Source organism: Xenopus laevis, chromosome 5S (assembly GCF_017654675.1).
Source record: "Xenopus laevis strain J_2021 chromosome 5S, Xenopus_laevis_v10.1, whole genome shotgun sequence".
Taxonomy (NCBI): Eukaryota; Metazoa; Chordata; class Amphibia; order Anura; family Pipidae; genus Xenopus; species Xenopus laevis.
The window spans coordinates 114,292,220-114,319,009 of NC_054380.1; the positions used below are offsets into that span (position 1 = coordinate 114,292,220).

Below are 26,790 nucleotides of genomic sequence, written 5' to 3' on the forward strand. Positions count from 1 at the left end.
ATGCAAATGCAGTGGCTGCAAGTCTAATCCTAGTCTCTAGCCATCACAGCTGCATATAAACTGGAAACTTGCAAACTTCCAAGGACACTATGTCTAGCTATGACTATTAAAGCCATTCCCTGGTTGCTATGAGGTGAGAGCCTTAGCAACATGAAGCCTATTAAAAGTCAAACATACAGAGCTGTCAAATAAAAAATCTAATTCCTAATAGAATACTTCTGACTAACTTGGTGTTGATACTTGTAGTTGTCCAGCCATTGCCAGACTACAAGTCCCAGCATTCCCTGTGACAAGCAGTAGCTGAGTTGTAGTTCAGTTAACAGCTGGTGGGTCACCAGACAGAGGAGATCTAAGCAGGACAACCATCAGTGGAGATTGGGGAGTCTAGTCAGGGGCCCCATGAGTTTTGATGATGGCCCTGCTTCTAAAGCTGCTTAGGTTTGGGGTTGATTCTGTTTCATTAAGCACAAGTTTGACTGGTCACATGTCACATATGTACCTGAGCATGTGATTGGCTGCCAGTGCCTGGGATGCCATGACTTAGCTCAGTATGACATCACTCCCAGGGAAGCTCTGATTGGATGAAAGTTGCCAGGGAAGTTAACTTGAGGGCTCAGGTATGGATGGCAGTTATTTCCGTTCAGGATTCAGAGGTAAGTGGAACTACTACAGAATCTGGGGGGGAGATGACATATTACAAAAGGGGAATTAGGGATGGTGTGCCCCACATGATTTATGGAAGCTTAGGGGAGTGAGGACAAACCACCCAAAACTACCCCTGGTACCAAAGCTCTCAAAATTGACCCCCATTGCCTGCTGTTGTATGTATGCCTGCCTGTGTATGGCCAACATAAGAATCCCAATCACAACAATTCATTTCTATGTCAATCACACACACCCAAAAAGGGTTTTTAGCTATTACTCTGTAAAGTCCCCCCTACATGTGCATTTGGTAACCAGGATCACCCACACTTGGGTGACAGGGGTGTCCAGGGTCCTTGATTGCACCAACCTTTTGTATCTCTCCTAATCAGCTTCATTCAATTAAATCTGCTACTGATTTGTGTTACTCATTATTTATAGAGGGGCAAGCATTTTCAGTAGTGCAGTACAATTGGGAAAAATAGTGAAAGGGAAAACCCAGTATATACAGATATATATGGCAGAGAGGGCTCAGCTCACAACTTCTCATCTCTATTTTTCTCTCCCCATAAAGCGATTTGCGATTTTTCGAGATTTTTTTGAGATTTTTTGAGATTTTAATAGAGATTTTCATCGAATTCTCAGAAGATAGTATTTTTAAACTAATCACTAACATCAACGGCAGAAGAATAACAGCAACCTGCCCAACCCATTGAGGATCATCTGGAGGAAGGTAAGGATCCTGCATTTTCCTTCTGTAAAATATTTTACAAAGTAAATGAGGCTGCAAAAAGACACACGTCCATCAAGCTCAACCTTTTTGTGCTAGCAAAACCTCACTGACCCTAAAGCTAAACCTGTGCTTCTCTAGATACAGCTGAACTACAATTCCCAGCATCCCCTATGAGTTGTAACTCTAAGGCAATGTGTATTTCATGTTCCTTTTATATTTATTGCTACTTTTGAACTTTTATTAAGCCTCTCTTTAGTTATAAATGTCAACTGTGATTTGACGTCTAGGGTCCCACTCATCCTACCAACTGTCAAAAGCAACTGTTAAAAGCAACTGTCACTAGCATCTGCACTAGTGTGGATGATACAGTAGAACCCCCACTTTAAATGCCCTGATTTTAAGTTTTCCCTTATTTTACATTGTTATTGTGTGGTCCCACCTGTATTTTATGCATAATACATTTCCCTGATTTTACATTTTACTTGATTTTACATAATTTTTTTCTGGTTCCCTGAAAAATGTAAAATGGGGGAGCTACTGTATATAAGAAAGGGCTGCAATAGAAACAAAAGTAGCAAATGGCAGAAGAAAAAAATGCCTAGCATTAGGAATTATTGTGTTATGGTGCAGGAGCACGAATCATAGCACAGCTGGTTATGGGAAGTAGGCACATTGGGTACATGCAGCGATCTCTGCATTAATAGGACAAATTAATCTCAATGCATGATGGGATCTGTAGTTTTATCACAAGCCAGCCCAGATCATGACATTATACAATACAATTCTACAAAACTACCTTTTCTTGGCAGCATTATTCCCCCTATAATATGTGTAAGGTATCACTCTTGGCTGTAGACATTGCCATGTTGCTCAATATAGTTTTAGATCCAGACATTATTCAATATTCCCATAAATTTGTGAGCCAGGGGCTTAGAGACCCCAAGGCAGGACTTAGTTTGCTTTCCACAATTCCAGGGGTAAACCTGCAGCAAATAAGCACATACCCCAAATAACACTAACTGGCCATGTAGGTGGCATTATTACAATGTGTAATTATAAATGAGAATAAGGAAAAATTGAAACAGGAAAAAGGAAGAGTTGAAATGTTTTGTTTGGCCACTCAAAGACTTTTGCAGTTGCTGTTTAGTTGCTATAGTTTAATTACCATAACAACCACACACCAGTTTGGAAATAAAATTAGTACATGAATAGATGGGCTGAAAAGAAATAATACAAGTACTGGTTTAAACCAATGGGGATAAGAAGTGTGAAAATGTCATAAATGACTACTTTGCCCATATCAACTTCCCTTTCCCTACCGGCTCAGATGTGTAGCAGTCAGGTTACAGAGAGGTGCTTGTCTTGAGCTTGAAGTTTACCAGCAGCTACAAACAGTTGTATTCTTTATCTCCACTGAAGCAGCCACTTATACCAACCTTTTTTTTCTCATACAGGAGTGTCAAGATGGGTGCCGGACATTCTAACATCTTGCGTCAGCACCGGCATACTGAGGTAAGGCAGATGGAAATATCAAGCTGTCGCTTCATGCCTGACGATTAGAGACCTTACCAACAGATAGAAAAGAAAATTCCTCAGATTATAAGAAATATTTCATAAACCCATTTGACAAACAGTTTTTTCTGATGTTCATGACAAATATCATGTTTCATAGTAAGTTAGGTTAAAAAAAGACACACATCCATCAAGTTCAACCTTTTGACTTTTTTCGCCAGTTGATCCAGAGGAAGGCAAAAAACCCCATTTGAAGCCTCTCCAATTTGCCTCAGAGGGGGAAAAAATTCCTTCCTGACACCAAAATGGTGATTGGTCTAGTTCCTGGATCAACTATGAGCTATCTCCCATAACCCTGTATTCATTCACTTGCTAAAAAGCCATCCAACCCCTTCTTAAAGGAAAGTCTAAAATAAAATAAAGCTTTAATTATTGGCCATAAAATGTAAATATTATTACCAGCAAGCATTTCTTCATTCCGTTTTTCGTTCATTCTTGCGATGTAATCGTTTTTCAAATAAGTGGCAAGCTGCACAGAAACGGATGTCTTTGCTCCAGTCCATAAATCCTTCTAATCAGGGCACACGCATGCGTAATCCGTCTAAAAGTAGCCCTGCGCAATTGCACTATGATCTCCTGTCTTCCTGAGAAGAGATGACTTTGGGTCATGTGATCTGCCCATTCGTCATCCCTAAACTCTCTCTGCCTGCCTGCATTTACTCCACCTTGATTGATGTTCCCCTTTGCCTGGTAACAAAGGGAAGCTTTGAAGCGAGCACAGGAACAGAGGACACGCAAATATACCCAGCGTTCGGGTCTGTAAAACATATTGTGGCACTTACAGGCTTATTCAAAGAATATGCACTATAGATGCGACACCAATGCTTATCACTGTGTATCGACATATGCGCGCTTGTTTGGTTACACCACAGGGTCACGGAAGAGACGCATGCGTACTAGAGACAAAGCGCAGGGAGGCAATTTGAAAATGGTGGCACCAAAGCTTACACTATAGAAAAATTTTGGAATGGAAGTGCACAAAACTGTAAAGCCATTGCAATTTTCAATGCGGCGTTTCAGGAGGGGGGATAATGGCAAAGAGAAAGAGGGAGGTTATTTTTTTTAACTTTCCATCTCCTTTAAAGCTATCTAATGTATCAGCCTGTACCACTGATTCAGAGAGAGAATTCGACTGTAAAAAAAACCTTCCAAACCATTAGGAGGAAACTCTTTTCTTCTAATTGGAATGGGTGACATCATTGTTCAATATTCAATATCATTTGCAACCATTGTTTCTTAATTGTTTCCCATTCTCTATAGACTGTCGACATCAAACAGTCTCTTGATGCTTGTGAGCCCCAGGTAGGTGTCTCTCTTTCAGAAATGAAGCAGGAGCTGGTGAGAGTCATCCAGAAAGAGATGAAGATAGCAGCAGGGGCCGAAAATCTGTACCATGCCACCAAGGACAGAAAGACCAGAGCCCTGATGAAGGAGCTGAGGAAGAGCAGTGAGAAGAGGCTGAAAGCCCTTTACTCCTCTCTCCTCAAACTCAATGAAGAGATAGTTCGGAGGGAAGCAGAGCATGTTCGAGGTGAGTCACAACAGGCTCTAGCCTCTTTTCTATTGGCATTATATGGAGTAACGTGTGTCATCCTAACATCCCATCCACTACCCCTTCATGGACATTAAACTAAGCCCCACAGAACTATAGATGAATTTTATGGCTTTTGCATGTACTTTTCAAACCACTGATTATTAATAGCATCTTACCAAATCAAGAAACATCCTTAAGCCTTAGGTTCAAGAAAGTTTTTATATTTGAAAATTCATTCACTATGTTTATTTACTGTCTCTTTAGATGCAGCAGTGGAGACTGCTAGTGACACTGGTGTAAACCTCCCAGCAGAAGAGGTCAGCGCACCTGAGGTTCAGGTTGTTTCAGAACCTGCCAGTGATTCTTTCCAAGTGAGTATTTTATACTGATGCCATTCATTTCTTGGCCAGAACATAAACATTGCTTTTATCATATCCGTGTGATGCCATATTCATTCATTGCACAATTGTCCCTTGTTTGCAGCATCAACATGACGAATCCACTGAAGACCCAGTGCCAGAGGTAGACGAGGTGCCTGAAGAGCCATCAGAGAGGTGAGGATATTGTGGAGTTTATTAGAGACCAGATTAAATCCCTACCCCATACTTTCATCAAATAAAATTATTCTTCTGATTAAAGTAAAGTATTAGATTGGCACAGAAGAGGACAGATGGTAATATGCACCTGCACTTTGGCTGGGAGATTACACAATACATAATTCAATAGCACAAAGCCACCTATGAATTATGGCTATGGGGTGCTGTGCTATTGAGCATTATGGAGAATGAATCGGCTAAGGGTAAAAAGAATCGCAAAATAACAAACTTACTTTTCCTTATAGTGAGATATCTGTGGATGAAGAAAACATCAGCCCAACTCCACCTGATGCAGAAGAAGGATGTCCACTGGCAGTGAAAAAGGACCCACAGTAAGATGCAACCTGCACATGATGATACTATTAACATTTCATTTGAAATAAAAATGAGTTTCATTTCGGGTATTTCTTTTTCAGGGCTTTGCAGTTGACCAACTACACACTGCAAGATTTCAACCAACGTGGTTTCCTAGGCGAGGGCGGATTTGCCAAGGTAATATTAAACTTAATCCATAATTAGGATGACTATTGGCAAATGCAAGAACAGTGGCTAAACAGTTAGTTCTGTTACCTTGCAATGCTGGGGGCAAGTATGGATCGATTCTTGCAGTTCTCTGAAAGGGGTATGGATGTTCTGCATGTATCTTCCTGCGTTTCCTGAGATTCTCTCTTATTCCAGGTTCTCCTTGTTGAACACGCGGCAACCAAAAGATCCTATGCCCTGAAAATCTTGAAAAAGGAGAGCATCACCTCCTCAAGGGGCATTGAAAGGTCAGTTTATGGAAATGATCATTTTAGCATGGTTGGCTTTGTTACTTACCCATGTCTCTTGTTTTGACAATGAATGCTTTTAATATTCAGGATCTTGCTAGAGAAACGGGTTGCTTTCGCCGTTGCTGACCACCCTTTCATTGTGGATATCCACGCCACCTTCCAGTCAGAATACCATCTATTCTTTCTGATGGAGTACGTTGCTGGTGGCTGCTTAAAGAGCTACCTGCAGAGGGAAGGTGCATTTGAACAACCAAGAGCTATGTAAGTACAAATTAACCTTTACCTAGAGTCATGCGGGTGCCATTCATACAAAGTAAGTAGTATACGGGGTCTGGCTCCTTGTTTATCTGACAAAGGCAAGAGGATGTAAGAAAACATCATTATTTGGAAATACATAACATATTTATTTAAGCGGAGCTGCATGCAGAACATACCATGATAGTACGTAGATCTCTTGACTTACAGCGAGCCAGTAATATTTAGACAGAGATACACTACACTAACAAATATATAACTATGTATTCAATAACCTAATGATGGGAGTCTCTTTGCAGGTTCTATGCTGCTTGCACGCTGATGGCCATTTCCTATTTACATGAAAATGACATCATCCACCGGTAAGTATATTTATTATTTTCATGTATATGAAACATTTTGCAATATAAAATGTAAGGGAGCATTACTGCTAAACATATCAGACAAACGAATAGAAGCCAATATTAATATCCCCTGTAGAGCATGACCACAAGAGCAAGAGAACTTCAGCCTTGTGCTTTTAAAAGGCCATGGATCTACTTAGTGACTTATAATATCCTTATATTTTACAAAATTAATTGTATTATTCACGTTACATCAGTAATTATTTCCCCTTTTGTCACAGTGTCCCAGATATGTTGTACTTTGCTAACTTTTGCTGTTGTTTTACCACAGAGATCTCAAGCCGGAAAACCTGCTCTTAGACAGCAGCGGATACATTAAACTGGCTGATTTTGGGCTGAGCAAAGACGGTAAGGATTCTAATAAACTAACACATCAAAAAAAGGTTCAGTTTCATATAATGTTATTGAGGTTCATGAAGTGACTGACATTTGTAGTTTCATATTATGAGAAAGTGAGAGTGAACTTTTTCTACTAAGTTATGCTTTAGCAGAGCAGATTAAAGGAGGAAAGAAAAGGTGAAATCACTGGAGGGTGCCAACTGTTAGGCATATCCCCCATTGATTAGTATCACTTAATGTTCAGTTTGTTTGCTGAGCATGCAGGTCAGGATGAAAAGAAAGCTGAACAGTTACTGTATGTGTCTAATGTGGCCCAGCAACTAGTGGCCAACTGGCTAAAAGGTTAGAGAGAGACACAACATAGTGATTTGTGTTCTGGCTGTTACCTTAGACATCTGTTTACTCCAGCTATTATGGATTACATTTTTTGGCTGACTATATTGAAAACATTTTTTTCACAGACAATATTTTACCAAGTTTCATTATCAAACTAAACATTATTAAACTGAGTCGATACAGATAAATAAGCCCCAACTGATCATCCGTTTACTTACAATAACTGTTTTTTTCAGGAATTGGCTACGAAGGCCGAACAAGTAGCCTGAAAGGATCGTTTGGCTACATGGCGCCAGAAGTCCTCGCCAGGGAGCCATACTCAAGATCTGTCGACTGGTGGTCTCTGGGCATTGTAATATACGAGATGCTAGTTGGGGAGGTAAGTAGAAACCTTAATAACTGGAAGGAATAGGCAACTGTTTATTAACTTAATAACATCAAGCATCAGCTATATTAGTTACATATGGCCACAGAGCAATAAGTTGTTTGTGTGGCAGCATTTTTGCATTGATTGCATTTGTAGGGAATATAAATGGTATGGTTAGATATGCCCACTACAATCTATCCTTACAAACCCCCTTAATGTATGTAGCAACAGGTTTTGAAGCCTTCTTAGCCACTTACAACTGATTAGTTCTATAAAATATAGTAACCGAGAACTTTCTTATGTTGCACATTGCAGAAACCAATGCTGAGACCATCTACTGGTTTAGTCATCCCGACGTTCCTGGCAGGAGATGCTGTCAACTTAATATCAGGGGTAAGTTACTCAGTAAGTTAAGGGCGCAAGCTGTGAACTAACCAGTAATACATGAACAGGTAGCACTATCCTTGCATCCCTTAAATCATTTCCTTCCAATTTGTGCAGTCTAACTGTGTATTAGCCTTTATAGCCATTAACTGTCACACAGCGCTGCAACATAGCTTATCTGCTAAAGTTTCTAAGGTCATTCTCTTTCTTTGTAGCTCTTACAGCGGGACCCATTGAAGCGGCTGGGCTCAAGTGAAGAAGATGCATGTGATGTTATGCATCATTATTTCTTTCGAGTAAGTTCATCTTTCAGTCAACTTTTGGTAGCTACAGAAATGAACTAAGGGTAAGGCCACACGTGGAGATTCGGCACTGAGGCAACTTTGGGCGACTATTGAAAACGCAATCGCCGCGTGTGCATTAGCGCAGGCGACTTTTCATTGTAGCCTATGGGGAAACCCGCTTTGGCAGTTCGGGGGGATAGTCGCTCAAAAGACGAGGGGATTAGTCACCAGGCGAAAAAATCTCCCCCAATCTCCTTGTGTGGACTAGCCCTAAAGGTACAGATGAACTCACAATGTTTATATGCTAATCAAACATATTTTAAATAAAATAAAAGTGTAAGTATGCTAAGTAACAATTAATAATAAATGTTTTTATATTGTCTATTAACCAGAGCATTGACTGGATGGCTTTGCTAGAGAGAAGAATGCAGCCCCCATTCATACCTGAGGATGTTAGACTTTCCGAGGATGGAGATCAACATCTAGTTCTAACTCCTCCCTCTGAGGGTTCCTTGGCAATGGAAAAGGATATTGCGGAAGCCTTTAGGGACTTCGATTATACCGCAATGTAGAGCTCCAGGATCAACCTGCAATGCCAAAATCACCAGCGTGAGATCTTGATATGTATTTCCCTTCCTTCCTCTGCAGTAGGACCGGCGGTGCCCCCACTTGCACCACAGCTCAACCAGCAGTGCCCCTCCTTCTTCCACCTCCACCAGCGGTGCCCCTCCTCCTTCCACCACAGCTCCACCAGAGTTGACCCTCCTTTTACCATCATAGCTCCCCCAGCGGTGCTCCCCCACTTCAAACTAAAATATGGTATCATAAACAGGAGCGCACTTAAGCCACTCGGTAGACCCAGCATTCCATTTCATTCCATCCCTCAGTGTGCAGACGCCGGGGTCTGTGGGCAGCCTGGGCTTTAATGGAATGGAATAGAATGCAGCATTCACCAAGCAGCTTAATGATGCTCATGTGTATGCTACCATGTTGCTTTCTATATCTTATCCTTCCTCCATAATACCACCAGTGGTGACCACCCCCTTTCAATAATAGTTACACCAGAGTTGCCTTCCCTTTCCATATAAAATATGGTATCATAAACTGCAACACCATTAAGCCACTCGGTAGACACTACATTACTTTTCACTCCATCCCTCAGTGTGCAGACGCCGGGGTCTGTGGGCTGCCTGGGGTTTAATGGAATGGAATAGAATGCAGCATTCACCAAGCAGCTTAATGATGCTCATGTGTATGCTGCCATATTGCTTTTTATTTTTTTTCCTTCCACCCTAATACCACCATCGGTGACCCCCCCCCCTAAAATTAGTTACACCAGCTTTGCCTACCCTTTCCATATAAAATATGGTTTCATAGACAGAAGCCCCCTTAAGCCACTCGGTAGACCCTGCATTCTTTTTCACTCCATCCCTCAGTGTGCAGACGCCGGGGTCTGTGAGCTGCCTGGGGTTTAATGGAATAGAATGCAGCATTCACCAAGCAGCTTAATGACGCTCATGTGTATGCTGCCATATTGCTTTCTATTCCTTATCCGTCCTCCATAATACCACCAGCGGTGACCCCCCCCCCCCTTTAAATAATAGTTACACCAGCGTTGCCTCCCCTATAAAATATGGTATCATAAACTGGAACACCATTAAGCCACTCGGTAGAAACCTACATTACTTTTCACTCCATTCCTCAGTGTGCAGACGCCGGGGTCTGTGGGCTGCCTGGGGTTTAATGGAATGGAATAGAATGCAGCATTCACCAAGCAGCTTAATGACGCTCATGTGTATGCTGCCATATTGCTTTCTATTTCTTTTCCTTCCAACCTAATACCACCAGCGGTGACCCCCCCTTTAAATCAGTTACACCAGCTTTGCCTCCCCTTTCCATATAAAATATGGTTTCATAGACAGAAGCCCCCTTAAGCCACTCGGTAGACCCTGCATTCTTTTTCACTCCATCCCTCAGTGTGCAGACGCCGGGGTCTGTGAGCTGCCTGGGGTTTAATGGAATGGAATAGAATGCAGCATTCACCAAGCAGCTTAATGACGCTCATGTGTATGCTGCCATATTGCTTTCTATTCCTTATCCGTCCTCCATAATACCACCAGCGGTGACCCCCCCCCCTTTAAATAATAGTTACACCAGCGTTGCCTCCCCTATAAAATATGGTATCATAAACTGGAACACCATTAAGCCACTCGGTAGAAACCTACATTACTTTTCACTCCATCCCTCAGTGTGCAGACGCCGGGGTCTGTGGGCTGCCTGGGGTTTAATGGAATGGAATAGAATGCAGCATTCACCAAGCAGCTTAATGACGCTCATGTGTATGCTGCCATATTGCTTTCTATTTCTTTTCCTTCCAACCTAATACCACCAGCGGTGACCCCCCCTTTAAATCAGTTACACCAGCTTTGCCTCCCCTTTCCATATAAAATATGGTTTCATAGACAGAAGCCCCCTTAAGCCACTCGGTTGACCCTGCATTCTTTTTCACTCAATCCCTCAGACTGTAGAAGCCGGGTCTGCAGGCTGTGTGGTTTCCAATGGAATGGAACAGAATGCAGCGTTCACCTACCTGCCTAAAAGGTGCTCATGTGTATGTTGCCATATTCCTTTCTGTTTCCCTTACCCTATTTCCCTCAATTAAATATGACGCGTTGATCCTGGGAGCAAATCCGATTGCCATTAAGGAGTCAGGAAGGAATTTTTTCCTCTAGTTTCTCAGAGGTTTTTTGCCTTCCTCAGGATCAAAAAGCGTAGTTTTTTAATTGTTATCAATAATAAATAAATGATTACATATTTAACTTCCATGTCGCTGTGTGTATCTTTATTCCGGGTATTGGTGTGTCTATTTTACAAGAGAGGGGGAGGGAGTAAGAAAATGGCTTGCAATAAAGAAACACTGAAAGGTTCAGTACCTGTGAGTGACACCAGTCCTACTGCAGGTATGGCTGCTCCACAAGCATCATCACACTGGGCCGGAGAGTTTGTTTATAATAGTTATTCTTTGCTTTCTCCCACCTTTCATCATCATGGTATGAAGGCTGAATGCTTAGTGCACCTGCTGGTACATACAGGCATCAAAAAGCTGGAGAAGAGAAGAAAAATAATTAATAAAATAAACTCAGGGTTTAGTAACACTTGAATGTATTAATAGTAAGAGGCAGGGTGTAGAAGAAAACATTGATCTGAAAGATGCACACAAAGAAGAGACTAAAGTGTTCAAAGATCTCTGCGAAGAAATACCAAAACAGGCCGATATTTGGTGTCAGATCTGGTACAGAGAGTCTGAAAACAGAATATATCAAAAGACGTCTTAAAATCATCACATCATTTCTGCAATGACTTCTTTCCTATCCCTACGGTCATATAAAACGGTTATTTCATTTAGTTACTGTAAAGCAATGTATGATATGTCAGAGCTATATAAATAAAGAATATTGAGAATAGTTTTACAGAAGGACTCACATAAAGCCATATATAGAAGGTATAAAATCCCATGAGTTGAGCAAGAAGAAAGAATGACAGACCAGCACACACAAAGAACCCAGGTAGATAGAGCAATACTGACAGCTGAACAGCCAGAAGCCTGTACTCTTCATCTTCACTGGGACAAATTCCTTCTGTAAAAAGAATTAGAACTTTAGAAAAACATAATTGCACAAAGTCAAAGTACATTATTTAGAGACTTAAGCAGATTTATCAAAATAGGATTTGTGAACAAAAAAACGAGACAAAACTTGTGACTTTTTCTGGAATGCTAGGTTATTTAAGAAAAAACATGACAAAATATTCCCGTGCACATATGAGAATCTCATTGTCCTATTAATTTTCAATGAGGGTGAAAATCTCAAATGTTTTAATAAACTGGGAAAATAAATTAAAAAAATAAAGTCATTAGAGAACATTCCCACTGACTGCTATACAGCCTTGCCAGCTTTTACTTGCAGAGTTTTTTTTATGGAAACTTATGTTTTTTTCCTTTAAAATGGACCTGTCACCCAGACACAAAAATCTGTATAATAAAGGTCCATTTCAAATCAAACATGAAATCCAATTTCTATTTTTTTATTAAAGCGTTCATAGCTGTTGTAAACTTGTTTAAAAATCTCAGCTGTCAATCAAATATTGTCTGCCCCTCCTCTATGCCTTAGTCATAGAGACAGGGCAGACAATTACATTCACTTTCCATTCAGCACTTCCTAGATGTCACTGCTCTCCCCACATTCCCCAGTTCTCTTAACCATTTAATTGTGTAGCCAGGGCATAGGGGTTGGACATCAGGTCCCCCATTCTGGTGTATGAACAAGATTCTGAGATGATACAAGGCTTGCCTTAATAACAGTGACCACAAAATGGCTTCCGCCTGCTTGATATAATTATGAATTCCCAGACTGAAGGAAACAAGATTCAAATAATTTATATAGTGCAATTAAAGTTCATTTTGCTTGACTAATGTGATAAAATAGGATTTTGAATAATTTTTTTGGGCGACAGGTCCCCTTTAAAGGAGAACCAAACCCTTAATATTAAAATCCCCTACCCTACATAGACCCCCCCCCTCCCTATTACCCCCCCCAACCTAGGTGTTACCCTCGGTAAATGATCATTACTCTTTACTTATCCCTCGTTGCAGAGTCAGAGCGTCAGAGTTCACGGGCGCCATCTTCTTCTCTTCTGTAATATTTGTGAAGTAAGCGATGTATCGGGCATGCGCAGTTGGAGCAGTCTGATGTTTTTTAACAACTGCGCGTTCGCCGAAAGTCATGGAAGAAAACCTGCTGATTACTGAAGAGAAGATGGCACCCGTGAACTCCGATGCACTGAATCTTCAACGAGGGGTGAGTAAAGAGTTAGGGGCATTTACTGAGGGTAACACCTAGGCTGAGGGGGGGTGGGTATTTAATATAAAAGGGTTTGGTTCTCCTTTAATAAATTCCAAGTATTTGAGGTTTCAGAAAATCGAGAAAAAACACCAACTCAGTTTATGATAAATCAGCCCCTTAAAACATGTCACTGCCATTAGTACACTTTAGGCCTAGAGGGACTGAACCCCAAAATATGTGATTGCCATTAGTACACTTTATTAGTAGCAGTTGCCTACACATCAGTTTGACCAGGCACCTGAAGCAAGTAGAGCAGCGCTGGTGGCAATAAGGTGACTGGATACAGAGACTGATAGGTTGCCAGCGACAGAAACACAGCACTTAGTAACGGGCTACCTGAAAAACAAAACAGGATAAATATTAGCGTTCCGACATTTAAGAAACCATTTGACCAACTTGTTTCTTGTACCACAGGGGAGTGTGGCCTCAAACAAAACGGCAGTAAATAAAAACGTAAGTAAATCACTTAAAGCAAAGGGGCAATATACAGCGCAGTTCAATATGGGCAAAATAAAGGTTTATTGAAATAGTGGTAACAAAGTCATTATAAAGTTGACCTCCCATTTTCCAGCTACCGCCTCCCTCTCAGGTTACATACATATACATTAATCAGAAGAAGAAATTTGACTGTAAATGTGATTATTGCCTTCCTACAATTGTCTAAGAACCATGGACGTTTGAAAAAAGTAGCCTTAGTGACTGAACTCATCTTGATTAAATCTTGAACACGGATGTATTTTACCACTTTACATGATAAAAGCCCTTCTCCTAAGGAATTACCACAGGCAAAGAATAGCATGTCTCAAAGCATACAGAAGTAGTAAAGAGGCACACACCTTTAACAGTTGCCAGGATGAAAAGAGCAATCACGGCATTGTTAATTACACACGTGGATTTGGCCACACAAGACAGAACGGTGTATGGATTCAACAAGTAGCTGAGGAGAATAAGAGTTCCAGTGAGAAATTTCCATTGCAAAGGTTTGTATGACAGCTCCATAAAGAATGGGTTTGCCGAGACAGTAGTGATGTGCGGGTCAGGTTTTTCCCGACTCGTACCTACCCTCCCTCCACCCGTTCCCGCCAGAGCCCGACTTCCTTCTATAGACCCGCGCCGACCCGCCCTGACGATGATGTCACAAAAGGAGCGGGGTGAGCTCGCGCGTCTATAAAAGTTCAACCCAGAAGTCGGCATTTGTAAGGTCGTGGGCGGGGAGAGCAGTCAGAAGAGCTTGACCCATACCCACCCATGTCCCGGAAAGGGGGGTGCAAGGTTGGCCCACACATCACTACTGCATGAGCCCTGAGTGTAACCCAACTGAACGCTTAAGGGATGTTTTGGTTTTTTTTCCAACAGACTGATCCACAGCATCAGGGGTCAATCCAAAAACAATAATGCTTCACAGTGTAATAGAAAGCCTTTCCAGAATAGCAGTAGTTGTTATAGCAGCAAAGTTCATAGTCATACCCATGGTTTTGATAAGAGATGTTTGACAGGGAGCCCAGATTTTTATGGCCACACAAAGTATATGCAATGTGTAGACATTGCTGAAGGCATACATTGTGAGAAAGCCCAGCTGCTGTGTTGTGAATTAAATATATACAGATTCTAGGTCCAATAACATCCAGTAGAAAGGGTTAAAGGAAAACTATACCCCTCAAACAATGTAGGTCTCTATAAAATAATATTGCATAAAACAGCTCATATGTAAAACCTTTTCATAATAATATACTCTTTTAGTAGTATGCGTCATTGGGTAATCCTAAATAGAAAACTGCCATTTTAAAAAATAAGGGCAGCCCCCAAGGATCGTATGATTCACGGTGCACACAAACACACCAAACAAACTATACATGTTAGGTCACATGAGCCAATTAACAGACAGAGTTCTGCCTTTTGCTTCCACAGTTCTTCCTGTTACAGTTAGAGTTGTAGTATTTCTGGTCAGGTGGTCTCTGAGGCAGCATAGAGTCCATAACTAAATGGTGGTTCAAGGCAAGAGATGTAAAAGGGCAATATTTGCTTAAATCTATATTCCAGTTTGATAAGATTCTTTAATATGCCACTTCATTTGATATAAACTGTTGCTCAAGTATTCATTTTGGGGGTATAGTTTTCCTTTAAGAAAGGTGTACCTACTCAATAAATAGAGTTACATTACTCCTGTTTGATATGTGGTAGTGGCTGTGTACTGAGCAGTAATAAGTTTGGAAAACATATTGCCATGGCTAAGAAAAGCTTTGTTCAAACATTTTGTAAAGGAAAGCAAGTATGCCACCATTTTTCCTGATAAGCTGGCTATCGGTTGGTATTGTTACATTAGAGACTCTGAATAAGGTTACCAGGAAGGATAGCTGTGGGTCGAGCATCTCATCCTAGAGTGCAGCTGCCGCATTTTTTTATATTTTTAACCAATAAATTTCAATTAACTACACACAATGCAAACAATATTACCATCCAGTAAATACTGTTTCCTTCCCCCAAGCAATACTTACAAAAGAGACACCTTCAAAGGTACATAGTACATCTCAGTTGGTACCCTTAGGAGTTCATGTCCTTCCTGAGGATATTTTTTCAGCTCCAATAAAAGTTTTTGCTTCTTAAACTGCAGAGGAAAAATAGAACATCGGCATTAATCCCCTAACAGTCGGTTTACAGGAACAAGCAATAGGTTTTCAGAAATGAATCCCTGTGGAGTTGGGTTTATATTAAAATCTATTAATAGCTATACACTTTTCAGATGCATGAAAGAGGAAAAGCAATCATAAAGGTTTAATGCTTAAGGCACAGGGGAAGTCTCCTTTGCCGACACCAGTTTAGATATTGCCCCCTTGTCTTCAGCATAAGGAAGGAGTTTTCTTTATTACACTCTGACTCTGTACAAAGGCAACAAAATCTAGAGATTAATGTCTATCTGTGGCAGCAAAATAATGCTAATGGTGTCATAAGCCAGCCATAACCTCCCCCAGTAATCAATTTACCAACATCTCACTTACTTCCTGTCTGTTTAAAGACGAAACCATCACTTTTCTTTTAATAATTTGATTTACCTTAGTCATGCATTTCTCCAAATTACACCAACATCTGATGTTTTTTTAACTTCCTCCTCTAAAGCAGAGACTAGATTGCTTAACTTTCCCAAGAGAGAGATAATCATGTTTAGGAGGAATATTGATTGCTGCTTATAGTAAAAGCTGAGCGAAGTAAGCCTTAAACAAGACATTTAGTGTTACCTTCCATTTGTTATTTGGAATATACAGTAACTAACTCCAAAATATTCTTCTAGAAAGTGACATTTGTGATCCTTTTTCATGAATATAAAAGTAATCTTACCATTAATTTGTTGTACTCCTGAACAGCAAGGTACAGGGTTACAGCAGTGAGGGCATCCGTTATCTGGGGGAAGAGAATAAGATTTATTGCTAAATACACAGGGCATCAGAACACATGGCAACAAAAGCAAAATAGCAAGTACAGACAACCTCTGGCTCTGCTATCATCAGAGCTACAGGGAGATGGAGTTCTGCAATACGTATTGAATCAATAAGGCACAATAAACAATACAAAACTGCAGAACCAATATGTCTGAAGAGTGCAAGCTTAAATAGAGTGAGAGTGGGGCAGTACAATCGCTGAATCCACTTACATTAAATCCACCCATACCGACCCACCCAGGAAAAAAACAGCACTGCCAAAAAAAAGAAGAGGAAGCGCCTGTGCACATTGGCAGGCAGTAGAAACTACATCAATAACGAAAGCACCTTTTGCTGCAGAGGAATGGTACTGCAGAAAAGAAAGGAACTCCCTCCTAAAATTCTGTAGATAATAAGGTAGCCTTAGAAAATGCATTTATTGACATGCAGGAGCAGTGGTGTAACTAGATTTTATGGGGCCCCACAGCAAATTGTTTTCTGGCCCCCAAAATGTCTAGCGGTTGACCTGTTTTACCAATATTTATTGAAATTGTATATGAATCAGGGCCTCATGGGGCACCTATACCTCCTGCCCCCCCCCCTGCAGCCACAAGGTCTGCTTCCTCTGAAGTTACGCCCATGGGTAGGATAAAGAAAACTGAATATGTAATTAAGTTGGTCAGCAACTTTGGTGATTTGGGTGTTCAGGTACGCTATTTTGCTCTACTTCTAACAACATAGGCTTCTGCTTTCCCTTACCATCTGCCTTTTTAAGATATATCAATTCCTTTTAATGTGCTGGTATTCTTTGTTTTGAGAAATAAGGCTAAATTGATAACATTATAGATAAAATAAGCAATATAGCAGACAACGCAAAGATTTATTATGACATCAAGTCTGTGTTCCAGGGCAGTAAGAAGTATGGATGCACCAAATCCACTATTTTGGATTCGGTCGAAACCCGAATCCTTTGCAAAAGATTTGGCCGAATACTAAACCTGAATCCGAATTTGCATATACAAATTATGGGTGGGAATGGGAAAAGGAGATTTTGTGTACTCACCGTTAAATCTCTTTCTCTCCAGTCGCTTGGGGACACAGGAACAATGGGGTATAGCTTGCACCACTAGGAGGCAGGACACAACAAAAAACAGGCCAGTTCGTACCAAAGCACATAACAGGAGCTTACCAAAAAACTTGAAGCCTTAATAACTATATACAATGAAAAGTAGGTTGCAATTATCAACCATGTCTGAAGGCCTCGACCAGGGAGGGAAGTTCTGTGTCCCCCAAGCGATTCGAGAGAAAGAGATTTAACGGTGAGTACACAAAATCTCCTTTACTCTTTAGTCTGCTTGGGGGACACAGGAACAATGGGGACATACCAAAGCTGTCCCAAAAGAAACATGTGGGAGGTAAAGGCCAATGTGTAACTAGCCACCACGGCTTGAAGTACCTTCCTGCCATAGTGGGTGTCAGATCCTGCAAAATTATCAAAATGGTAGAATTTTCCAAAAGTATGGATGGAAGTCCAAGTGGCAGCCTTGCACAACTGTTCAGCTGAGGACTGATTCCAAAAAGCCCAGGACGTACTCATTCCTCTGGTGGAATGAGTCTTGAGTCTAGCTGGGGGGCTTAGTCCCTGAGCTGTGAATGGCCTTCTTGATCCAACGGGAAATGGTTGCCTAAGTGGCAGGGGAGCCCTGAAGGGGCCCCAAGGGAATGATGAACAGAGAGTCTGACTTACGGACGTCTTCGACGCGGTGCAGGTAGTACAGGTATTGGATCCCTTATCCGGAAAAACAATATCCAGAAAGCTCCGAATTACGGAATGGCCATCTCCCATAGGGGCAAATTCACTAAGGCGCGAAGCATCGAACGCTAGCGTTAATTCGCTAGCGTTTGGCATTTTCGCTACTGCGCAAATTCACTAACAAACGCTGGCGTAGTTTCACTAGTGTTACTTCGCAACCTTACGCCAGGCGAATCTTCGCTAGTGACGAAACGACGCAAATTCACTAACTTGCGCAGTGTAGTGAACGCTACCTTTTACGCTAGACTTCCTTCGCCACCTCAGACCTGGCGAAGCGCAATAGAGTAGATAGGGATTGTTTAAAAAAAAGTCAAAATTTTTTCTAAGTCCCAAAAAACGCTGGCGTGTTTTCTACATGATGGCTGATAGGCTAAAAAAGATCGAAAATTTTTTGGGGCTCCCCTTCCTCCCCCCTACATTTCCTGACTCGTGGCAACTTACCTAGACAGTGGGCACATGTGTAGGGAAAAATAAAATTTTTATTTCCAGATTTGAAGGTTTTCTAGGCATTTGTAGTGCAGATACGTGTTCCTCCATTGAAATTTGAATTTCGCGCCGTATGCAAATTAGCCTTCGCTAGCGCAACTTCACTTTATATAGCGAAACAACGCTAGCACAACGCTAGCGCAACTCCGCAACCTTACGCTACCCCTGTGCGCAACTTCGGATTTTAGTGAATTTGCGAACCGCTGGCGAAACTACGCCTGGTGAAGTGCGGCGAAGTTGCGCCTGGCGCAACTTCGCATCTTAGTGAATTTGCCCCATAGACTCCATTTTATCCAAATAATCCAAATTTTTAAAAATGATTTCCTTTTTCTCTGTAATAATAAAACAGTAGCTTGTACTTGACCCAAACTAAGATATAATTAAGCCTTTTTGGAGGCAAAACCAGCCTATTGGGTTTATTTAATGTTTAAATGAATTTCTAGTAGACTTAAGGCATGAAGACCCAAATTACGGAAAAATCCATTATCCGGAAAACCCCAGGCCCCGAGCATTCTGGATAACAGGTCCCATACCTGTAATTGAGAGCACGCACGGGATCGAGTGAATGAAGGGCCACCTCCTTAGGATTGGAAGGAGAGGGACAGAAGGTTGGAATGGTGATCTCTTGGTTCAAATGGAAGGAGGAAGGTACAGTATAGTGCGGAGAACAACCCTATCCTGGTGAAAGGTGAAGAAAGGAGATCTGCAGGAAAGAGCAGACATCTCCGATACCCTGCGAGTCGATGCCATTTAATAGGAATGGAAGACAAAGGTTTGAAGGGAGATCGTTGTAGAGATCGTAGTACTAGAGAGAGATCCCAAGTCGGTACAGGAGACCGGACGGAAGGCCGAACATGGGCCAACCCCTGTAAGAAGGTTCTGATATCGGAATGTAAGGCTAATCGTCTCTGGAACAATATAGACAGAGCCGAGATCTGGGATTTTAGGGATCCCAAGGATAGCCCTATGGATAGCCCCTCTTGCAGGAAGGCCAGGATGTTGGCTACGGAAAAAGTAAAAATAAATTTAACAGAAAAATAAAATCTAACTCCTGATAGGAGATCTATGTCCTAACCTCCTGAGGACACAACGAAACTGGCCTGGCTCCACCTGGGAGCTGGGGTATAGCAGGAGGAGGAGGGATTAGTTTGTTTTTTGTTGTGTCCTGCCTCCTAGTGGTGCGAGCTGTACCCCATTGTTTCTGTGTCCCCCAAGCAGACTAAGGAGAAAACATTTTTTACTTGCTTGTTTTGTGACAAAAAGTCACTTGATTTCCCTCTCCACTCCTAATTTGCATATGCAAAATTAGGATTCGGTTCAGCCGGGCAGAAGGATTCGGCCGAATCCTGCTGAAAAAGGCTGAATCCTGGCCGAATTCCGAACCGAATCATGGATTCAGTGCATCCCTAGTAAGAAGCAAGAGCTTTTCCTACACCTGTGGTTGGGGGTATCTAGAAAAAAGCACAAAGTACTGCTGTTTCCTGAAAATTAGCTCCTACATTCTGGCAGTATAGGGCTAAAAGGGATGCCCTACATGAATGAATGAGAGAAGGGGGAAACCCACAGAGGTGTATACCATATTAGGGGCCAAAAAAAAAAAAGAAGCCAGATCAGAACCTGAATCAATACCTCTACAGGTACCGCTTTCCAAAAACAGGCCAACTAGAAGGCTGTTTGAACCTTCTGTGAATATGACACCTTAAAAAAACATAACGTGCCTTGGAGTGGAGAAGCAAGAACAGCTAAGTGGGTGAGTTTTTTTCCCCCGTGTGCCTGTGCCGCACTGAGAGACAAAGCTAAGGTTATTCACTTACCATGAATACTATCTCTGCATAGTCTACAAGGAAATGGAAAAGATATACAATGAGCGGCGTCTGAAAAAAGAAAAAAATTGTAAAAATGCAATGCACTATGTGACCTACACTTATAACACATATCTATAAAATCTTACAATTGTTTTGGGCACAGTAGTCACTTTATTGAATTGCAAATAGAAAAAAAATACACCAACCTAGATAACACTTAACTGCTAGAGCTGTTTCACATAATTTAATTATTGATTGTGCCATTACAACATTTGAATTTCAGCTCTAAAAAGTAATATACCATGGATAGTGTAAGCATGAAAAAAATCTATATATGGGTGTTCAATGAACAGTTAGACACTTACCTCATGAAAGACATCTCCTGAGTAAGGGGACACTCCAAGGTCCAACAAGGCCATCCCTTCCACCACTGCAAGAGACAGCCAAAGTTACTCCAGTTTTGCTTGTAAAAAGGAAAAGTATATAACAGTACTAATGACAGCAATGTCTTCAAAGGATTTAATCGTTCGATTGAAGGAATAATCCTTCGATCGTACGATCGCAGTATTTGCGCTAAATCCTTCGACTTCGATATTCGAAGTCGAAGGATTTCAATTCCTAGTCGAATATCGAGGGTTAATTAACCCTCGATATTCGACCCTTAGTGAATCAGCCCCTTAGTGTATTTTACACAGAGAGTCTATTTCCTCGTGGGAAACACAATATGATATGCTCTTAGCGGGTTCTCTGCTCCGCTCTACTGGTATATTATAAGACACTAGAATCTAGTGTATTTTGTATGTTGCTTACATACATCTTTGCTTAGCAGCAGGGATACGATTATCCACTAGGATCTAGTGTTTTCTAAATGAAGCGTCTATTTCCTAGTTGCTTATATACATCTTTGCTTAGCAGAGATTTTATCCAGTAGGATCTAGTGTTTTCTAAATGAAGCGTCTATTTCCTAAATGCTTATATACATCTTTGCTTACCAGGAATATTATCCACTAGGATCTGAGCCTCTGTTTGAATATTTCCGCAAACTGATTTTTAGCTCTTAATAACAAAACAAAAATGGAATGAATTACCATATTTCTCAAAATAGGGATTTATACCAAATTTTATGTTATGAACAAAAAAAACAGATTTGGTATTTGTAATATACCAAATATATGTAATAATAGGTAATTATGTCTCTCTACTTCAAATTACCATACTGCAAAGCAACGCTAAAAATATTGCAATTGGCTGCATTTATCTCACCCAATTTTTAACAAACAATTGTAAGACACACTAAATATTGACACCAAGGGCCCAGTGACCAGTATGCATAGATATACCAAACATATAAAAACAGTGCATATGAATTTTCTCCGCTACCGATACGCCTTCTGTGGCACACAGAGGAGGCATAGGGCAGGCAGGGAAGAGAGGGTGCATAGGGCAGGCAGGGCTTGGAACACAGATGGAACATAGGCAGGCAGGTGATACAGAGAGGGAGCATGGGACAAGCAGGGCATGGAACAAAGAGGGGACATAGGGCAGGCATTCCCTGCCTGCCCTATGCTACCTCTGTGTTCCATGCCCTGCCCCCTCTGTGTTTCATGCCCTGCCTGCCTTATGCTCCCACTGTGTGCTCTGCCTGCCCTCTGCTCCCTTTCCGTGTCACCTGCCTGCCCTATGCTCCCACTGAATTTCATGCCCTGCCTGCCGCCCTATGCCCCCTCTTTGTTCCATGCCCTGCCTGCCCTATGTTCCCTCTGTGTTCCATGCCCTGCCTGCCCTCTGCCCCCTCTGTGTTCCATGCCCTGCCTGTCCTCTGTGTTCCATACCCTGCCTGCCCGCTCTGTGTTCCATGCCCTGTCTGCCCGCTCTGTGTTCCATGCCCTGTCTGCCCCCTCTGTGTTCCATGCCCTGCCTGCCCTATGCTCCCACTGTGTCCCCTACCTGCCCTCTGCGTGTTACATGCCCTGCCTGCCCGCTCTGTGTTCCATGCCCTGCCTGCCCCCTCTGTGTTGGAACAAAGAGGGGGCAGAGGGCAGGCAGGGCATGGAACACAGAGGGGGCAGAGGGCAGGGAACATAGAGGGGGCATAGGGCAGGCAGGGCATGGAACAAAGAGGGGGCAGAGGGCAGGCAGGGCATGGAACAAAGAGGGGGCAGTGGGCAGGCAGGGCATGGAACACAGAGGAGGCAGAGGGCAGGCAGGGCATGGAACACAGAGGAGGCAGAGGGCAGGCAACACAGAGGAGGCAGAGGGCAGGCAGGGCATGGAACACAGAGGGGGCAGAGGGCAGGCAGGGAACACAGAGGGGGCAGAGGGCAGGCAGGGAACACAGAGGGGGCAGAAGCAGGCAGGGCATGGAACACAGAGGGGCAGAGAGCAGGCAGGGCATGGAACACAGAGGGGGCAGAGGGCAGGCAGGGCATGGAACACAGAGGGGGCAGAGGGCAGGCAGGGTACACAGTGGGAGCATAGGGCAGGCAGGGCATGAAACACAGTGGGAGCATAGGGCAGGCAGGGCATGGAACACAGAGGGGGCAGAGGGCAGGCAGGGCACACAGTGGGAGCATAGGGCAAACAGGGCATGGAACACAGAGGGGGCAGAGGGCAGACAGGGCATGGAACACAGAGGGAGCACGGGGCAGGCAGGGCATGGAACACCGAGGGGGCAGAGGGCAGGCAGGAAGTACACAAAAAAAGTCAACACCCTCCCTTAAAAAAAACCCTCAAAACTCATCAGCACAACCACCCAAAATCTAAATACACGTCACATAGAAGCTGGCTGTAATCACCCCCTAATATTAGGAGCACAACAAGCCACCAAGTATGTAAAAGATTAGCAGCCTCCACTGAATAGTAAACGCCCCCGTATTTCACAAGCGCCCCGATATTACAGTAAGGGAAAAACCGGAGTAAAATCCTGCCCCAAGAAAAAACCTAATGCTACCCAGCTCAACCACATACTCATTCAGTGGAGCACTGTGGCAGGGTTCTTCTCCAGGCAATCCCCGATTGACCACCATTTGAAGAAGGCGCCGAATATGTGCCGAATGTCACATGACGGAGGCGTTCCCCGAGACGTTCGCGTGTGCGTGACGTCATCCACGGCCTGTTATCAACTTGGAACTAGCAGCTACCGTGACATCAGATGTCCTTACTGGTTACATTTTCAAATGGAACATGCAGCAACCCTACTTCTGGTCAATTTCAGGCATTGTATTCTCCTAAACTAGTTCTTTTTTTGTCCCTAAATTATTGTCAATTTCAGGCATTGTATTCTCCTGAACTAGTTCTTTTATTGTCCCTAAATTCTTGTCAATTTCAGGCATTGTATTACACTGAACTAGTTCTTTTTTTGTCCCTAAATTCTTGTCAATTTCAGGCATTGTATTCTCCTGAACTAGTTCTTTTATTGTCCCTAAATTCTTGTCAATTTCAGGCATTGTATTACACTGAACTAGTCCTTTTTTTGTCCCTAAATTCTTGTCAATTTCAGGCATTGTATTCTCCTGAACTAGTTCTTTTTTTGTCCCTAAATTCTTGTCAATTTCAGGCATTGTATTCTCCTGAACTAGTTCTTTTATTGTCCTGAAATTCTTGTCAATTTCAGGCATTGTATTCTCCTGAACTAGTTCTTTTATTGTCCCGAAATTCTTGTCAATTTCAGGCATTGTATTCTCCTGAACTAGTTATTTTTCTGTCCCTAAATTCTTGTCAATTTCAGACATTGTATTCTCCTGAACTAGTTATTTTTCTGTCCCTAAATTCTTGTCAATTTCAGGCTTTGTATTCTCCTGAACTACTTCTTTTATTTTCCCTAAATTCTTGTCAATTTCAGGCATTGTATTATACTGAACTACTTCATTTATTGTCCCTAAATTCTTGTCAATTTCAGGCATTGTATTATACTGAACTAGTTCTTTTTTTGTCCCTAAATTCTTGTCAATTTAAGGCATTGTATTCTCCTGAACTAGTTCTTTTATTGTCCCTAAATTCTTGTCAATTTCAGGCATTGTATTATACTGAACTAGTTCTTTTTTTGTCCCTAAATTCTTGTCAATTTCAGGCATTGTATTATACTGAACTAGTTCTTTTTTTGTCCCTAAATTCTTGTCAATTTAAGGCATTGTATTCTCCTGAACTAGTTCTTTTATTGTCCCTAAATTCTTGTCAATTTCAGGCATTGTATTATACTGAACTAGTTCTTTTTTTGTCCCTAAATTCTTGTCAATTTCAGGCATTGTATTATACTGAACTAGTTCTTTTTTTGTCCCTAAATTCTTGTCAATTTAAGGCATTGTATTCTCCTGAACTAGTTCTTTTATTGTCCCTAAATTCTTGTCAATTTCAGGCATTGTATTCTCCTGAACTAGTTCTTTTATTGTCCCGAAATTCTTGTCAATTTCAGGCATTGTATTCTCCTGAACTAGTTATTTTTCTGTCCCTAAATTCTTGTCAATTTCAGGCATTGTATTCTCCTGAACTAGTTCTTTTTTTGTCCCTAAATTCTTGTCAATTTCAGGCATTGTATTCTCCTGAACTAGTTCTTTTTTTGTCCCTAAATTCTTGTCAATCTCAGGCATTGTATTCTCCTGAACTAGTTCTTTTATTGTCCTGAAATTCTTGTCAATTTCAGGCATTGTATTCTCCTGAACTAGTTCTTTTATTGTCCCGAAATTCTTGTCAATTTCAGGCATTGTATTCTCCTGAACTAGTTATTTTTCTGTCCCTAAATTCTTGTCAATTTCAGACATTGTATTCTCCTGAACTAGTTATTTTTCTGTCCCTAAATTCTTGTCGATTTCAGGCTTTGTATTCTCCTGAACTACTTCTTTTATTGTCCCTAAATTCTTGTCAATTTCAGGCATTGTATTATACTGAACTACTTCATTTATTGTCCCTAAATTCTTGTCAATTTCAGGCATTGTATTATACTGAACTAGTTCTTTTTTTTGTCCCTAAATTCTTGTCAATTTAAGGCATTGTATTCTCCTGAACTAGTTCTTTTATTGTCCCTAAATTCTTGTCAATTTAAGGCATTGTATTCTCCTGAACTAGTTCTTTTATTGTCCCTAAATTCTTGTCAATTTCAGGCATTGTATTCTCCTGAACTAGTTCTTTTATTGTCCCGAAATTCTTGTCAATTTCAGGCATTGTATTCTCCTGAACTAGTTATTTTTCTGTCCCTAAATTCTTGTCAATTTCAGGCATTGTATTCTCCTGAACTAGTTCTTTTATTGTCCCGAAATTCTTGTCAATTTCAGGCATTGTATTCTCCTGAACTAGTTATTTTTCTGTCCCTAAATTCTTGTCAATTTCAGGCATTGTATTCTCCTGAACTAGTTCTTTTTTTGTCCCTAAATTCTTGTCAATTTCAGGCATTGTATTCTCCTGAACTAGTTCTTTTATTGTCCCTAAATTCTTGTCAATTTCAGGCATTGTATTCTCCTGAACTAGTTATTTTTCTGTCCCTAAATTCTTGTCAATTTCAGGCATTGTATTCTCCTGAACTACTTCTTTTATTGTCCCTAAATTCTTGTCAATTTCAGGCATTGTATTCTCCTGAACTAGTTCTTTTATTGTCCCTAAATTCTTGTCAATTTCAGGCATTGTATTATACTGAACTAGTTCTTTTTTTGTCCCTAAATTCTTGTCAATTTCAGGCATTGTATTATACTGAACTAGTTCTTTTTTTGTCCCTAAATTCTTGTCAATTTCAGGCATTGTATTATACTGAACTAGTTCTTTTTTTGTCCCTAAATTCTTGTCAATTTAAGGCATTGTATTCTCCTGAACTAGTTCTTTTTTTGTCCCTAAACTGTAAAAAAAAAAAAAGAAAAAAAACTGCCCCTTGTTTGTAGCTGTACACAGTACAGTTTTGTAACAGAGAAAAAAAAAACAACCTAAAAACTAAAGAGCCCTGGCCCGGTAGGTAGTTCTGGTAACCAGCAAGTAATAGTATGTTCTTTCCCTTTGCTGATAGCACTGACAACAATAAAAACACGGCAGAAGCTTCCTCCAACAGACTCCCGCACAAAGTACCGCGCGTTCTAGACGCTTATCCCAGCGTGACACCGACTTTCTTAGTACCAAGTCGACACGACACGACCCCAAAGCCGCCGCTCTTATATAAATACAGCGTGACGTCAG

General features: G+C 41.4%; 3 protein-coding genes across 6 annotated transcripts in view; 1 reads left to right on the plus strand and 2 right to left on the minus strand.

Moving 5' to 3' along the window:
• plekhb2.S (pleckstrin homology domain containing B2 S homeolog) overlaps nucleotides 1-5,386 on the minus strand; it is a 48,638-nt gene extending 43,252 nt beyond the window's left edge. For both annotated transcript variants that reach the window (XM_041563933.1, XM_041563932.1), the window contains exons 1-2: nucleotides 5,311-5,386; nucleotides 2,812-2,939 (exon numbers count right to left, since the gene is read on the minus strand). The gene's annotated coding sequence lies outside the window, so the exon portion shown is untranslated. The remainder of the gene's footprint in view (nucleotides 1-2,811; nucleotides 2,940-5,310) is intronic.
• Nucleotides 5,387-7,431: 2,045 nt separating this feature from the next.
• Nucleotides 7,432-8,791, plus strand: LOC108702218 (serine/threonine-protein kinase N2). Its single transcript, XM_041564988.1, has 4 exons — nucleotides 7,432-7,563; nucleotides 7,867-7,944; nucleotides 8,151-8,231; nucleotides 8,612-8,791. Exons 1-4 carry the CDS (start codon nucleotides 7,471-7,473, stop codon nucleotides 8,789-8,791), a joined length of 432 nt encoding a protein of 143 aa, XP_041420922.1. The 5' UTR covers nucleotides 7,432-7,470.
• A 2,392-nt stretch (nucleotides 8,792-11,183) lies between these two features.
• On the minus strand, nucleotides 11,184-25,264 carry LOC108718175 (phosphatidylinositol glycan anchor biosynthesis class U protein-like). Of its 3 annotated transcripts, XM_041564986.1 has the most exons (10): nucleotides 23,605-25,264; nucleotides 21,630-21,693; nucleotides 21,003-21,067; nucleotides 20,647-20,706; nucleotides 16,454-16,516; nucleotides 15,616-15,725; nucleotides 13,957-14,057; nucleotides 13,359-13,456; nucleotides 11,703-11,857; nucleotides 11,329-11,522 (listed from the first exon to the last, which is right to left on the minus strand). In XM_041564986.1, exons 3-10 carry the CDS (start codon nucleotides 21,054-21,056, stop codon nucleotides 11,366-11,368), a joined length of 798 nt encoding a protein of 265 aa, XP_041420920.1. In that variant the 5' UTR covers nucleotides 21,057-21,067; nucleotides 21,630-21,693; nucleotides 23,605-25,264; the 3' UTR covers nucleotides 11,329-11,365. The 3 variants fall into 3 exon arrangements, with proteins under 3 accessions (XP_041420921.1, XP_041420920.1, XP_041420919.1); XM_041564987.1 differs by lacking the exons at nucleotides 11,329-11,522; nucleotides 21,630-21,693 and adding an exon at nucleotides 11,184-11,322 and having other exon boundaries at nucleotides 11,806-11,857; XM_041564985.1 differs by lacking the exon at nucleotides 21,630-21,693.
• Nucleotides 25,265-26,790: the final 1,526 nt, after the last annotated feature.